General features: G+C 40.3%; 1 protein-coding gene across 1 annotated transcript in view; it reads right to left on the reverse strand.

Moving 5' to 3' along the window:
- The window catches only part of PTPRO (protein tyrosine phosphatase receptor type O), a 139,356-nt gene that overhangs the window by 60,969 nt on the left and 63,853 nt on the right, over positions 1–14,534 (reverse strand). Inside the window, exon 2 of the mRNA XM_058805432.1 lies at positions 1,815–2,088. Coding sequence (XP_058661415.1) covers positions 1,815–2,088 — 274 coding nt within the window. The remainder of the gene's footprint in view (positions 1–1,814; positions 2,089–14,534) is intronic.

A 14,534-nucleotide genomic window follows, 5' to 3' on the forward strand; every position in this document is an offset into this window, starting at 1 on the left:
GACAGACGGGATGGCTTTGTTAAGGACAAATTGTGCCTGAAAAAATCTGAAGGTTTACATTGAATATGAAGAAAAACTTCACTGAAAAGGTGGTCAGGCATTGGAATAGGCTGCCCAGGGAAGTGGCTAAGTTGCCATCCCTGGAAGTGTTCAAAGAATATGTGGAGGTGGCACATGGGGACATGGTCTGGTGGTGAACCTGACAGTGTTGGGTTAATGGTTGATATTGATTATCTTTTCCAACCTAAATGATACTATGATTCTGTGTTACAGCTATATTTATATGATATGATTTTGTATTTTTATATGTACATACTTATGCCCATATACTTATATGAAGAGTTACACATATATATGCCTATATATAATGTATAAAATGTATATTTTGTCAGCTTTTCAATGCTTTTCTGGTCAGAAACCTTTAAGGGATAAAAAAAAAAGTTTTCTTTAAATGTGTTCTTCTCTTGCCTTTTCTTGCCAATTCCCTTAGAGGTGGCATATTGATGGGAGACATGAACAGGAGGAAGGAAATGTCATCAGGATTTACCACCAGAAAGCAGAAGTCTTTCATGACTCTCACTGAATTTCTAAGTAGGCAATGCCTTTGAGGCACCTTGGTCTTGTTTTGATGAGCACTTTTTGGGTACACACAGCTCTGTGTGAAACAGACCTCCAGCACACATTGAAAATCTGGATCTCCTTTGCAGTCTCCAGGAGATCCCAAAAAACTCTTGGGAGCACTGCCTTGGGAATAACCACATTGGCATCACCAGCTATCCTGACTGATTTATTTTGTGGCAGCCTAATGAATGGGGTCAGTCTGCCACTGGTAAAGCTCTCCTGACACCAATGGAGTTAGAGCAGGAATTAATTTGGTAGTGGGAGCTAATTGCAATGTGCCATTCTTTCACGTGTAAGATATAGATGGAATAATTTAGATGGTTACATGTCTTTGCAGGATTAAATAAACCAAGAATGGTAAACATTCAGAGAGCACGGGGCAAAAAGAAAAATATAGATCTATCCTAATTATTATCTGCCAAAAAAATCAAGTTAATTGCTAGTCATAAAATTATGAAAAACAGGAAGTGGACAATACCAATAACAGGGGGAAAAAGCCCAACAACAAACCAAATACCACCTCATGCATGTTTTTAGGAGAAACCAGTGGTCACAACAGGAGTTTTAAGAACTCTTCTCAAAATCTGAAGGGTATTGAAACACCTCAAAAATCCCACCCCAGCACCCTGCCTTTTCATTCCAAATTTACTTTCAGTTCTGTACCTTGTGCTCCAGAAGGTGAACTCAGGAGCAAAGGCTGCTACAAGAGAGCCAGCGCTCATCAGTCTGCCTGACAGAAAATATCACAGAGGAGATTGGATCCTTTCCCTTCCAAACGGAGGGAATTTAGTCTTCAGTCACAATTTACAGCCTACTTTTGGAGTTCAGTGCAGTACCCTTCAATGCTGCCTGCAGGACTGCCCTTTCTTTGCCACAAATGTGGTTGTCTCTCTGTTGAGGCAAAACCAGAGAAATCCCCAGTTCTCTCTCTGTTACACCTCAGTGGTCAGGAAAGGCCAGCCAGGGGAAACTTAGTCTTTCCTTTCTTTCTGCCCACACCTTGTGAATTTTCACTCACACCTTGTCAAAACTTCTTCCCTACTGCTCTCACACAGGGAAGCATCCCACACAAAACCAGAACCCATTGAAAAAAAACCAACCCAACCTTCTTCACAAGAAGAACTCATGGAGAAAATAAAAAGCCACACACACAGACACGAAAGAGAAGAAAAGAAGAATAAGATGTTACTTACTGGTTAGCACAGTGATTGATCTTGCTGACTTGGAAACCATATTTGAGTTGACCACTAAGAGAGTCACTATGTAATACAGGCCATGGTATTTGGCATTGAAAACCACAGGGGCAGGTAAAGTGCTATTGAATTCATCAAACTGGAAAAAGTAGTTCTTGGATTCCCCAGCTATCTTCACAACGTAGACAGAGGATGAGCTCACCACGTCCGATGCCTCCAGGGACACAATGATACAATTGTCCTCTCTGACAGCAACTTGGAAAGGCTCTGCACTCTGCAAGGTGAGAAAAAGAGTTTGTTGTGGTCAAATCTAGTATTTTAATTTTCACCTTTTTCCCTTGTTATCCGTAAGATCCTCATATTTGCAATAAAGTTACATCTTGTATTCTGCTGGACAGTTAACATCAATCAAGAGCAATTATTTCAGGCTGCAATTCACAGTCAGCCAGAGCCCACAGGTATCTGATTTTCAGAGGCCAGGCTCTCTGCAGCAGAGGACGGATCCTGCTGTGTGTTTTTTGATACTCCAGACACTCCATTCCTTACACCCTGAGGAATAAAGCCTCTGTCATCCTTTCATGAGGAAAGGTGAAGTAGAGCAGAAGGAGGATGAGATTGGAAAGGGTATCAGGGCAAGAGGATTTCCAAAAAAACCTCAATGTTATTTGAATCCCCAAAATGAGGTGATTAAATCAAGACTCTTTTATCTTGCAGAAACAGGATAATATATTCCTCAACACAATATATTCTGAAAGGCTACAACTGAAGAATAATTTTGGGTACTGCCTAAGCTTTTCCAAATGTGTATTGTATTAACCATACTTGCCTATTGCAGCAAGTACCATTTCTTACCACTATGTCCATAGTTTTGGCTAGCACTTTTTTATTTCCTAAGCTACAGCATTTAATTTTCAATATTTCATTTATTAGTGGTAGAGAGAAAGGAGCAATTTAACCTTGTTTTCATGTATCATAAGTGTGTTAACCCACTGCCAGCTGAAAACACTTTCCTTTTTATTAATTTCAAACCAGCTGTCAGGAGAAGCACTTGTTCTCTACAGGAATTTCAAAACAGATTCATGCTAATTAATGAAAAGAAAAAGTTCAAGCTTACTTTAAGAGTTGCCTTTTTGTTTATTAGACCACACCACAGTTTATAATTATTTTACCCCCCATGAAAACTGTAGTATCTGGTATTTTCAGTTCCCAATTCCACAGTATTTTTGTCCTTCATGTTTCACAGGCTGAGAGCTCTCAGGGAAAGGCAGAAAAGCAAGGATAGTTTGCAACTTCTTTGATCAAATTTCTCCTGTACCAGAGAGAGCTAGAAACCTCCTTCAGAGATTAATTCTAACAGCCTGACTACCTACTATTTTCTTGTGGTTTTGTTTAGTGCTTGTTCTTCCGTGAAAACAATATTTCTGGGATTTATGCTGCAAGAACCAGGATCCCTACTTGAAATTCACACATCTGGTGTTGCCAACTCCTGGCATTCAAAGAAACACCTCAATTAAAAAAAAAAAAAAAAAGAAAAAAATTCACAACAACAATAATAACAGAAGTAAACCTGCCAGGAATAAATAATTGGTTCTAGAAGTGTAAGATTTAAACCAGCAGCAGTTTGTCTTTCCATGTATTGATGGCATTATCATTGGGCATTGACATTTACAGTGTACTTAAGGCTACACCACCCTAGAGACAAAGCCACAGGCTTGAGACAGAGCCCCTGAGCAAACCCTCCCATCTGATGCAAGAGGAGAACAAGGCACAAAGCACATAATCAGTGCAACCCAAAGAGGATAACCTGTCTAGACAGCTCCAAGCCTGAGATTAAGAACAGAGGCGATGCAACTTCAGCTGCTGACTTGAGGCTTGCTTTAGTTAGTCTTTAAAAAAATTACTTTTAAGTTGTTAAAATTGTATCTGCCAATGTTATCAGTGGGAGAATATTTTGGTATGGAAGTCTGGGTAATTTTTCACACATGGCAAAGCAATTGCTCCAAAAGGTTTATAATGTAAAACTACAGCTACAAAAAAGCTTCCATGTGTTTTCCCCAGCCTGAGCTGAATTCAACAGGCTTACCCTTGAGCAGATCAAAATTCTACATTTCAAGTGGTTGCACTTTGCCTTAAATCCCAGTCCAGCATTTGGATTCACACAGACTCAAACATTTAACTGGGGATTATGCTTAGATCTGCTCAAAACCAAGGAGGGGTTCTCTTATCCTTCTTCCTCCCTACTTTCTTTTCACTGAGAAAATGTGGAATCAATCCTACTTCAGCCCTTCTGGTGTGGGGAGACAGGAGAATGAAGGCACAGGTGCCCTGGCTTTCCAGAGGCACATCACTGTTGTATCAGTGGAGCCATGGTTGTCTTCCAAGACCAAGCAAGGACTCAGCAAGGTTATTTCTACACACTAAGCTTGCAGTTCATATATAATCCCATAGAAATCTGTAGGTTTTGACCTTCCACAGGCTTGCATTTGAATGCTTCACTAGAGGAGGAAGAATGGTGCTGTCTCTGAAATTATTCTGGCCTTCCCTTGGCCTTGGCACTGAATGCCACAGCTCCAACTCCACGTGCCTACCTGGCTACAAAGAACCAGCCCAAAGTGCCAAATGAATTTATATGTGCCAACGAACAGTTCAAAGCAAGTTCCTTGTAGCTGGATGCTATAAATCAATTGCTATGCTAATCAAGTACAGCTGGAAATTAAGCATATAATTGCAGAGTCATGGACATTCCTAGGATATAATTAGATATCAGGCAATGCTCGTGTGGGTTGTGATTTTACTCTTTGATTCTTCCATGGGTATTGTATTAACCATGATGAAGACCATGCTTTTATTTTTTCCTCCCTCAATGTTTTCCTGAATCCACAGCAGCACCATTCAGCAAATGGTTCACAAGCTCCCACACAATCAGCATGGAATGCTTCTGCCAGCTAAATAAAACTCATACATTTTCTGTTGTTACCTATGACACCTGCCTGGGGTAAATAGCTTTTTTTTGAGTGCTCCCTCACCTTAAGCACATGGGGATTAAGAAATGATAGCTTCCCTCATCCATGTTTAGATGTTTTGGAACCTCTGCTGCCATGATGCATTTTTTGAGGGCCATCTCCTTAGCAGCCCTGTGCCCCATCCAGCCCATCACTGGAGGATGCATCCCTCTCTGGAGTGGCCCCTTTCCAGTGATTGTGTGTCCCTCTGTGCGCTTTCCAACTGCTGCATGCAGGGGACACATGGTGTGGGGGAGACATCTGCTCCTTATTATCCACTGGCTCTTCAAGTAACTTTTAGCCTTTAATTTCTAAGATTGGAGTGGCAGATCAGAGATCAATAAAAAGAATTGGCAATTAGCATATCATGAGATGAAATAATTTATCTCCTTTGGAATACAGAATATGTTATCTCTTTTGGAATATATTGTAAAAGGACAGACCATTCTGGCCATCCCTCCTCCAGGTTGTACAAGGTCAGGGTTACCAGCCAGCACCGGGCTTGTGATTTTGAAAAGATTTCTAAGGAAAAAAGCTGAGTATTTTCTCTAAGCACCACTGCAAGTGACAAACGTGCCCCACTTAACTAGACTGTAAGGCCAGTGTGTCTTAAGACTGACAGCATCAGTATGGTAAATACACATTTCATTACTTCTGGTCAGCTACCTCCAGGATTTAATTTGCTGGTGTCACAGCTTGAGCGGCTGTTTCGTGCCTGTGGGGAAATTTGGCAGGGCCTGTGCATTCAGAAACAAATTATTAGCTCCAACTTCCTTCCTAGTTTATTATTACAAGCTCGTGCCACGGTAAAGCACTTTAGAAGAAGAAAAAAAGAAAAAGGAGGGGGGGGAAGTAAATCCCACAGTGTGATGCCTGTTCACAGCCATTTCCAGTGCAGGGATGAGTCATGTTAGTGGAATTTCCAGCCAATAACCAGGTCCCAATTAAAATGAAAAGGAAGGGGAGGCAAGGAGATATACAACATGTCAAATAAACAATATCCTAAGAGTAATAGGAAAATAAATGGTGTGCAGCAGAGCTCAGAGTCCTCTTTTCAGAAGTTTATATCCTTGGTTTATTTCCATATAACAGAATGAGTTTTACACATGAGGAAGAGATCAAAGCTGCAAAACAACTACTGATTTTAAGTGCTCTAGCTTCTGAATGTCTCATTCTGAAACACATTGTGCCAGAACTCAATTACCAGAAGTGCAAGCAGTTACAAGTTCTGCTGAGGAGCTGTGGCCACTCATCAGCTCTGTAAAATAAAAGTACTGGAAACTGCATCTCATTATCTAATGCCAGACAAGTGGAACTAAAATCCCAAACAAATCTGACTTTGGCCAGCTTTTACAGAGTAAATCCTGCAGCATTCACAGGATTTTCAAAGTAAACAGGAGCAAATTTTAAAGCTATGAGGATCTACTTCTCAGGCACCATGCTGAACACCTACTGCATGGTGCAAATATATAAAATAATACAAAACAACAAATATATAAAATAATACAAAAATAACATCCATGCAAGTGCAAGAAAATATTGAACAATACTATATTTAGACCTCTTGGGTGAAATACTGGCTATTTAGTGAGTGATTCTACTACACTCTGATATATTTTGTCCTGGTGGCCAATAATGCTAATTTCATTCTAAATCATGTGATGACTCATTCTCACTATGATTCATCTTAATTAATCTTAGGTACTTAAAAGGAATGACTAAGCCCGGATGACCTTTTCAGACAGAACACCTGTGGATTCACCTAAGACTGGAATTAAATGTGAAAAATGCACTAAACAGCAAAGGGCTGATGGTCCCAGCTTGGCAATATTCCTGCAGTCCTCTGTCACTGGGTGCTCTGAGTCTAAGCCTTACAAAAAAGGCCACATTGGAATCCAGATTTCAGGATCCTGGCCTTTGCTACAACCACAGAAAGCAGGAAAGAAATAAATAGCACTGCAAAACACGCTTCCTTGGAATTGCTAGCTATCATTATTAGCTCCTAGAGTTTAAATAAAATAGCTAAACACATCCTTAAAGAACTTAGGGAAGTACATCCTAAGCTTTCCACTTGTTCCAGTGAATTCTAGAGTAGGCACAGACTTCAGTGCTGACTGGAAATTGTTTGACATGATCTTCGAAAGTGTGAACAAAAAGTGTTACAGCCTTCTGACAGAAATGTAAAGACTTCTGGAAAATAAGGATATTCATTTCTGAGGCTTTTGTTTTTACCTACACTTTTCCACAGGTTGTGTAAAGATCATCTCTTAATAAACACTCCCCAGAAGAAATACTCCACGGGAAAAAAAAAATGCAAATCTGTATAGTTAAGATTTTCCATGCAAAAAGGAATATTTTAACATGTAAAAAGATAGCGAAAGCTGCAGTTCTCAATAATTTATGGTTTGTGATTCAGGTTAACACATCATTTCTGGCATTCTGCTCTATGAATAGTGTCCTCAGCCCTGTTGCTATTCTGAGTCTCAAAAAGCCAGTAACAACAGTCCTCTGGTCATATTTTATAAATGAGCTTCCACATTTCTTTGCTCTGGGAGACAGCTCTAAAGGGAGGAGTATTTTTTCCCATCTCTGCCCACAAAGGCAGAACATGAGGGTGGGTTTTTTTAAGCAAACATCATTATTGTGAGTGCAGCCCACCATGTTTTGCTGCCATTTGAAGTTAATAACCTGGAAGGAACTATTTTTTCACATAATCAACTGCTACTATGACAGCATTAAGCTGTCATATTCCAGAATGTTAATTTCAGTAAGACTAATATCTAACGTATTTTAACTGTATGTCCCACTGTTAACATGTCCAATATTTGATAAATTATTGCTAAATATATATTTCTAGCCCATCTTTCTAGTGCAGAGGTCAACACCCAACCATGTTGATTCAGAGGCTTTGATGTTAACAAGGTTTAAAACTAAGTTAGGAATTCTAGGATGGCATTTTTCCCTGCACCTGTGCACCCCAAGTACAACAGGAATTCACACCCAGGCACATGCAGTTTGGTTTCTTGCCACTCTAGATTTTTAGCTTTTCCCTAGTACTAAAATTATGTCAAAAACCCATAATTCTGCTGAAAGAAAATATGATTTTGATATGAAAGAAAATATGATTTTCCTTCTCCAACTCAGATCTTTATGGAGCCTCTGCAATTAAAGTTTAGCCATCCCTTGTGGATGTAGCCAAACACATGCCAGATGAACCTTGTGCTTTAATTAAAATGCATCTTCCCTCTTGAGCCTGCATGTGAATAACAGAAAATGAAAAAGGGCACAGGAAACATATCACATTGCCTCAAATCCCTTAATTCTACCAAAAGAGCCCTTCTCCAGTCAATCCTTGCTCTCTGGGACAAGAATGAGAGCAAACTTCTGCCTGAACCAATGGTAAAATGATCAGAGCTGAACACGTGCCAGGTGGGATCCCCTGCTAAATTCCAAAATTAACAAATAGGGGCAAGGGAAGAGAAAGATAAACTCCATGTACACATTATCCTGAGAACACACACACCATCCAGCAATTAAGAAGGATGGAGTGTAATTAAGCAGAGCTTCCACCTGCACCTGCAGCTCACTGCCCACCCCAGGGGGAAGGAGGAACAGATCACCTCGTGGCAAGGCTGAAGGAGAAGGCAGAGTGAACAAATGAGCCACAAATTCAGGCAGATTTTGAAGAATTTGATGATTAGAAAGAAGTCTCTCCTTGCATGGTGAGAAACAATCTCTGAAGGGCTGCAAAGTTGGGGGATGAGAGGGAACACACTGGAGATGTGGGCTTGGGTGATGAAGGACAAATTCATTCGTGCTCAGTGCTTCAGCTCCAAAACTGTGGATTCGCCTCTGCCAGTAATGGAAGTCTGTAACAGAAGCTTCTGATGCTGAAACAGCTTCTGAACAGCTGCTGATGCTGAAAGGTGACACGAGGAAGTTACACAGAAAATTCCTGGTGTTCTACAGAATGGAAGGGCTGATGTTGCATCATGATAAAACAATTCCAGCAGTGCTGTGCAGCTGACATGAACTGAACTGGAGGCAACTAAACTTCATACTCATGCTGAGAGTATAACAGAGGGCTACAGACCGACCTGGTGGGTGCTATGAGAGTGGAAAATGCCTCAATTTTTAATTAATAGGGTGCATATATACCTTTCATATGTGAACATAGTTCTTAAAGGCAGAACGCAATGCTTTGCTACTTGCACTATCTATAAAGAACACAGCTGGGAGGAAGTTGAGTTCTCACTTGTCAGAAAAAAATTGGAGACCAAAGTGGTTATCAAATTAATTTGTAATCACAAAGCAATGTAAGGGAAAATGAGGGAAGAGAACCAGACTTTCTCTTCCCCCCATGTTATCTATAGTAAGAGAACAATGAATTTACTTGTAGAGAGAGGCTATTCCAGAATCCTACTTCTTTGTTCCATATCTGCAAATGTTTTTAAAGGGGATTAGGCACAAAAGTGCCCTTAAGTAGTTTCAAAATTCTGTGACTACTAGAGAGGTTTTGAAATCGGGATGGATTTGTCAAAAAAACCCCAAAACAAAACCAACATCAAAAAACAAAACAAAACAAACCCAAACAACAAGAAGAACAACAAAAACTTATAAAACCCTAAAAAAACACCTGTTCCAAATTTGCTTTTGTGACTTCACATTGGTCTGGTGCTCACTTTAAACAATCAGTCTGACTCTTTGGTGTTCATTTTTCTATCATCTCCTGCCTCTCAGCTCCCCAGAAAAAAAGCTGCAAACACCCACCACCCTTTCTTCATAGGTCACAGGAGTCATGGCATGTCTGGAAAACCCAAGTTTAAATCCAGATCAGCAGTTTTCATATTCTGTGCTTATTTACCCTTCTTCCCTGAGTCATAACTGTGATGTGGCTGTGGCTATCCCTCAAAGATTGTTCACTCAGGTTCAAATACAGGTTTATTTTGTTTTGAGATCCAAGTGGAACCTGATGTTCTGCACTTTGATTACTCCGTGGTGTCCCTGTGCTCTCTAAACTGGCAAGAGATGAACAGACAAGCTGCTGAGATTTTCTGTTATTTATATATAGTTTCTGCAGATGAATGGTATTTTTCCTTGCTAAAGTATTTGCTGTGGTAAAGTGTGCGTGTGTATGAGTGTGATTGATTGTTTCGCTTGATAAGAGGTTTTTTTGCTTTTTTCTGACCTGTGCTCAAAGGGAAGCAAGCTGACAGTGCCATTTCCCTGATTACTATCAAGAGATGAGCTCTGTAACTCTTTGTACAGCGCAGGGTCAATTGCAAATCCACACAGAACATTTCAATTGGAGCTCCAGCCTGATTGTCCATTCATTTCTAGCGTGGCTTCAGGCTCAGTTCAGCCATTTGTAGCAATCTGCTAAGATCATACCCACAGAAGAATGCTCTGTCACACTGGCAGTGTGCTGCTCAGAAGGCATAAAAACCCCAAACTCCAATGCTGCAAAAGCTCAGAACCTGTCACTGCCACCCTGCCCTGCAGGGACAGCTCCAGCAGGATTTATTTGGTTGCAGTGTATCGAGAATTTTGTTTTTAGCACAACTGCCGGGGGCTGACTTGGAGGAAGAGAAAGAGAGGAGAATACAAAGAGCTCAGGAAATGGAGCCAGGACCCTCAGCTGCTGGAAAGCCATTCCAGATGTAAAAGTGCCACCCCAGATGCCCAGAGCAGGAGACCAGGGGACAATGACTGCTGTTGCATAAATGAGGACACCTCAAAAATTTTCTGGCCAGAACTTTTGTGATGAGACTTCTGTGCTAAGCGTGAGATTAATCTGGCTTCATTTTATCATAATAAAAATTGTGTGCCTAGTCAAATCTTATCATCTAGGTTCCCTCTGTAGGGAGAGAGGGATATGAAGAATTTGGTTTACTCACTTAACGTTAAACAAGCTGTCTCCTGCAGATGTTTGTCTCTGTGCACCTTCCATTTAAACACCAGGAGGCAGATGAGAGCAGAAACACCTGTGCATGGTTTGATGGCAGCTGCAACTCAGATTTTTAAAGCCATTTTTATGTACTATGGCTCCTAGTCTTTTTTTCTTGTCCAAATTGATATGATAAGGTTTCAATTTTCTTTAGCTATTCTCTTCTTCAGCAGTATAAAAGTGCATGGTGGCTGTTACTGAGCAAGCCAAATAACTTTAAGCACATGGAAGGTGCTACTCAGCAAAAGATGCAAGCATGTCCATAAATCCTTTGCCTCTGTGACACAGGCAGGCCCTGAGTACAAAGAATCAATCAGGAGATCAAGGTCTCTTTTCTGGAGCTGCCAAAGAGTGATAACCCCTGAAACCTCCTTCTAATTTTGTTTTGAGTCTTTTTCCAAGTGAGGTTGCTAAAAGTCTTTCAAAGAACAATAAAAGTCTTGGTATCTTAGGTGATGCTGAGCCTCCTGCTCTGCAGGTTCAGTGCTCTCCTCACAGAAATTATTATTCCTTGCTGTGGTTGTGTGGGTTTTACACTTGGCAGCTATTCAGTGGCCAACAGGGATGCAGTTAAACCACCACAAATACATTCATCAGCCCAGTATCTCAGGCTGAGGTAGCTCAGCAGTGATGGCACGGAGAGCAGACACATTAAATTTCTGTCTGGTTTGGCAGCTACAGACCCTGAGAGTGTAGAACTGAAAGAACTAAACTTTTGCCATTAGCTTTCTTTCATATATTTCTCTTTTAATACCTGACAGAGCTTTTCCCCAGGCATGACAATGGCTACCCAGGCAAGAGAAGGCTTAATAAACTGAGAGATGAAATCAGCTGAGAAAAGGCTGAGTGGAAATTGGCAATGAGAAGTCTGTTCCCTACAGTAGAATTGACTGTAAGACAAAAATATAAATTTTCTGAATGTTGTTTCCTCATTTTAACTCAGGATGCTCTGTAGTGTCTTCTGAAAAGGATGAATTTATAAACAGCATGGCCTTAAATGAGTCAACATGACCTTTCCCAGACACACACCACAGTAAATATTTACTGAGCTTTATTTCATAGGCATTAACTCACTGCTAATATAAAAAGCTTTCAGGCTGCTAGACAATGCAAGATGTAATCCTATCATTCTGACATTTAAGAAAATGCACATTTTAAAAGTGATAATGATTTTCTTTCCTAGTTACTTTCTAGATATGAGTTCACCATGAATTTTTTTATGCTCTAATTTTCTTCTTCCATTTTGTGAAGTATTTTTGTTGCCAGTGAAAGGGAAGGATAAGGATGAAGGGTGATGGCATGGATTTTTTTTTCTTTTGTCTTCTATTTATCTCAAAGCAAGTGGTGCTTGCATACATAAGCACTGGTCATTCTGCATGATATATATAGTATTATATATAGAGAATAATTATATAATTATAATATAATTATATATCAGATAATATAATAATATACTATATAATATATAACATATAATATAGTAATTATATATATATTTTTTTTTATATATATATATAATCCAAGCAAAAATACATTTAGCCTGGTTGTCTGTCTGCCATTTGCAGAACTTAGTGTGGTAATTTCTCAATAACTGCAGGGTAAATTTACAAATCTCTCTTATCTCATCAACACCTGCACTTCAAGCAATACACACATCGCCTAAGGTCTTACCCAACTCTTTGACTGAAACCAAAATATTTTCATGATCCTCCTGGGAGCACACCCACCTGTACTTTAGAATTACAAAATGGACATGGCTCTTTTTTCCTAAATGTGACCATAAAAAATCACAAGGAAAGTTCTGTAAATGTATATGGTGTCCTATAACCCAGATAAATATCGACAATATCCTTAAAAAAAACCAGAACTGGGCACCAAGGTATTTTTTATGTGAAACTAAATGTGCATCCTCAAACCTCTCCACCTTCATGTACAACAGAACAATGTCAGAAAAGGCACACTGGCAGCACTGAGCCCCTGTGGTAACAGAGGCAGCTTCATCTCCAGGCCAAATGAGCGGTTTCTCTTAGTTATTTATAGCCCTTTTAAATTTTAATCACTTTATTTACTTATTCCCTGCCAGGTCCCTGCTGACCACACTCAGTTTTCCCTCCCCTTCCACTCCAGTGTGCTCATAGAGCAGTGAAAGCTCTTTATTTCCAGTATTGGTCTACAATGTTTTTTCTCAGCTCAGGTTTACTCTGGATGCAATTTTTGCCTCCTAACTCAGAAGAGCCAATGGACAGAAGTATCCTCCTGCCCCACTGTTTCCCACCAGCCTTTAGAAATTTAAAGCAGCAGAGAAAGAAGAAGGCTGGTGTTTCTTTGTGGCTCTGTTTTTGTGGCTGACAAAAAGTTACATCAAGTATTGTAGCTCTGGGCATGTTTCTGTGATGTTTTCTCACAGAAGAAACCTCAGCCTTAGTGAGTCATGGAGTTTTCTGTCCACCAGAACTCCAGAGGAGAAACTCATCACCCAAGAGCACCCTGAGCTCCCTGCAATTCACAGCAACAAAAGTCATTTTCAAGCAACAGCTTAATGAAACACCAGTAATACACTCTGCACTGAGCTCAAGCACCAGGCAAAACTGACTATTTAAATTACCACAAGGATTAGGACCATAAACACAATCAGCTGGCATAGCTCAGTCTATAAACAAAAAATGTATTTACCTTAGGCAACAAAATGAGCCATGCTGCCCTTATCTCTGCTGCTGCAAGCACTTAAAGCATGCATGTGAAAGTGAACATTCATGCTTGCACTGAGTATTTGCATGTTTATGAATAAACTGTAATCAGTTTGACAGTGTTCTTCCTTCTTGCTTTATTAGCCCTGTGAGCTCTTCATTCACTCCTCACACTTTGCATGCCAAAAAGGCAGACAGGGAAAAAACATCAACATCCTTGTGAAGCTGCACACAAGCACAGAATGTCTACATAAATAAGAAAATTAGACCCAAAGACTAGAGAGCATGCTCCAAAGAGCAGCAATTGGTATTGGCCATGTAAAAAGAGAAGCTGGGGAAATCTTGGATTTTTTTTCCCCATTTGTCTCTACTTGAAAGAGGGAAAAAAAGAGACATGCATGACTGATGGTAATGGAAAACCTATTTGTGTCCAATTCACTGGAGAAACAGCACAAGGACATATCATCCTTGTGAAATAATTTGTCCTGTATTCCTTGAGCCAGATGAAAGTCCCATTATGTACAAAACAACACGTGCAGATGAATACAGATTTGGGAGATCTATTATTCTCTCAATATGCTGCCTTGGTGCAACCTCTGTCACGAAAGAGGCTCTTTCCAAGTGCCTCACACTGTCACAAAGTGTGACTTTTTCCACGAACCCAGAATAGATTTGAAAGTGCACAGCAGCACCGAGGAGTCATTCATGATCAGGGCTCTTGCTGTGAAACAAAACTGGCACACGCTCCTGGAACCCACAGCAATTAACGCGTGTGAAATCAAACAGCCGCACCACACCGATTGTGCCCAGAGCAAAAATAGAATGGAACAGCCTCATCTCCATAGCCCTGCATGGCTCTGCGATTCAGAGAGACCTTTGTGAGCACAGAACAGCTCCATTTCCTCAGATGAGGCTGGTGCTGATGCATTTGGACTTCTCAAAATCTTCCTCTTCGCCCCGCTAGGAGACACGAGGTTCTCTTATCTCAGACAACGCTCATTACTGATTCCCTAACCTGACAAGGAGTTTGTGCAGGAACAGAAGATTTTTTTGAGATCTAAAGAATGATTATGAAGTGACACAG

This window comes from Ammospiza caudacuta, chromosome 5 (genome assembly GCF_027887145.1).
Source record: "Ammospiza caudacuta isolate bAmmCau1 chromosome 5, bAmmCau1.pri, whole genome shotgun sequence".
In the NCBI taxonomy this organism is placed as follows: Eukaryota; Metazoa; Chordata; class Aves; order Passeriformes; family Passerellidae; genus Ammospiza; species Ammospiza caudacuta.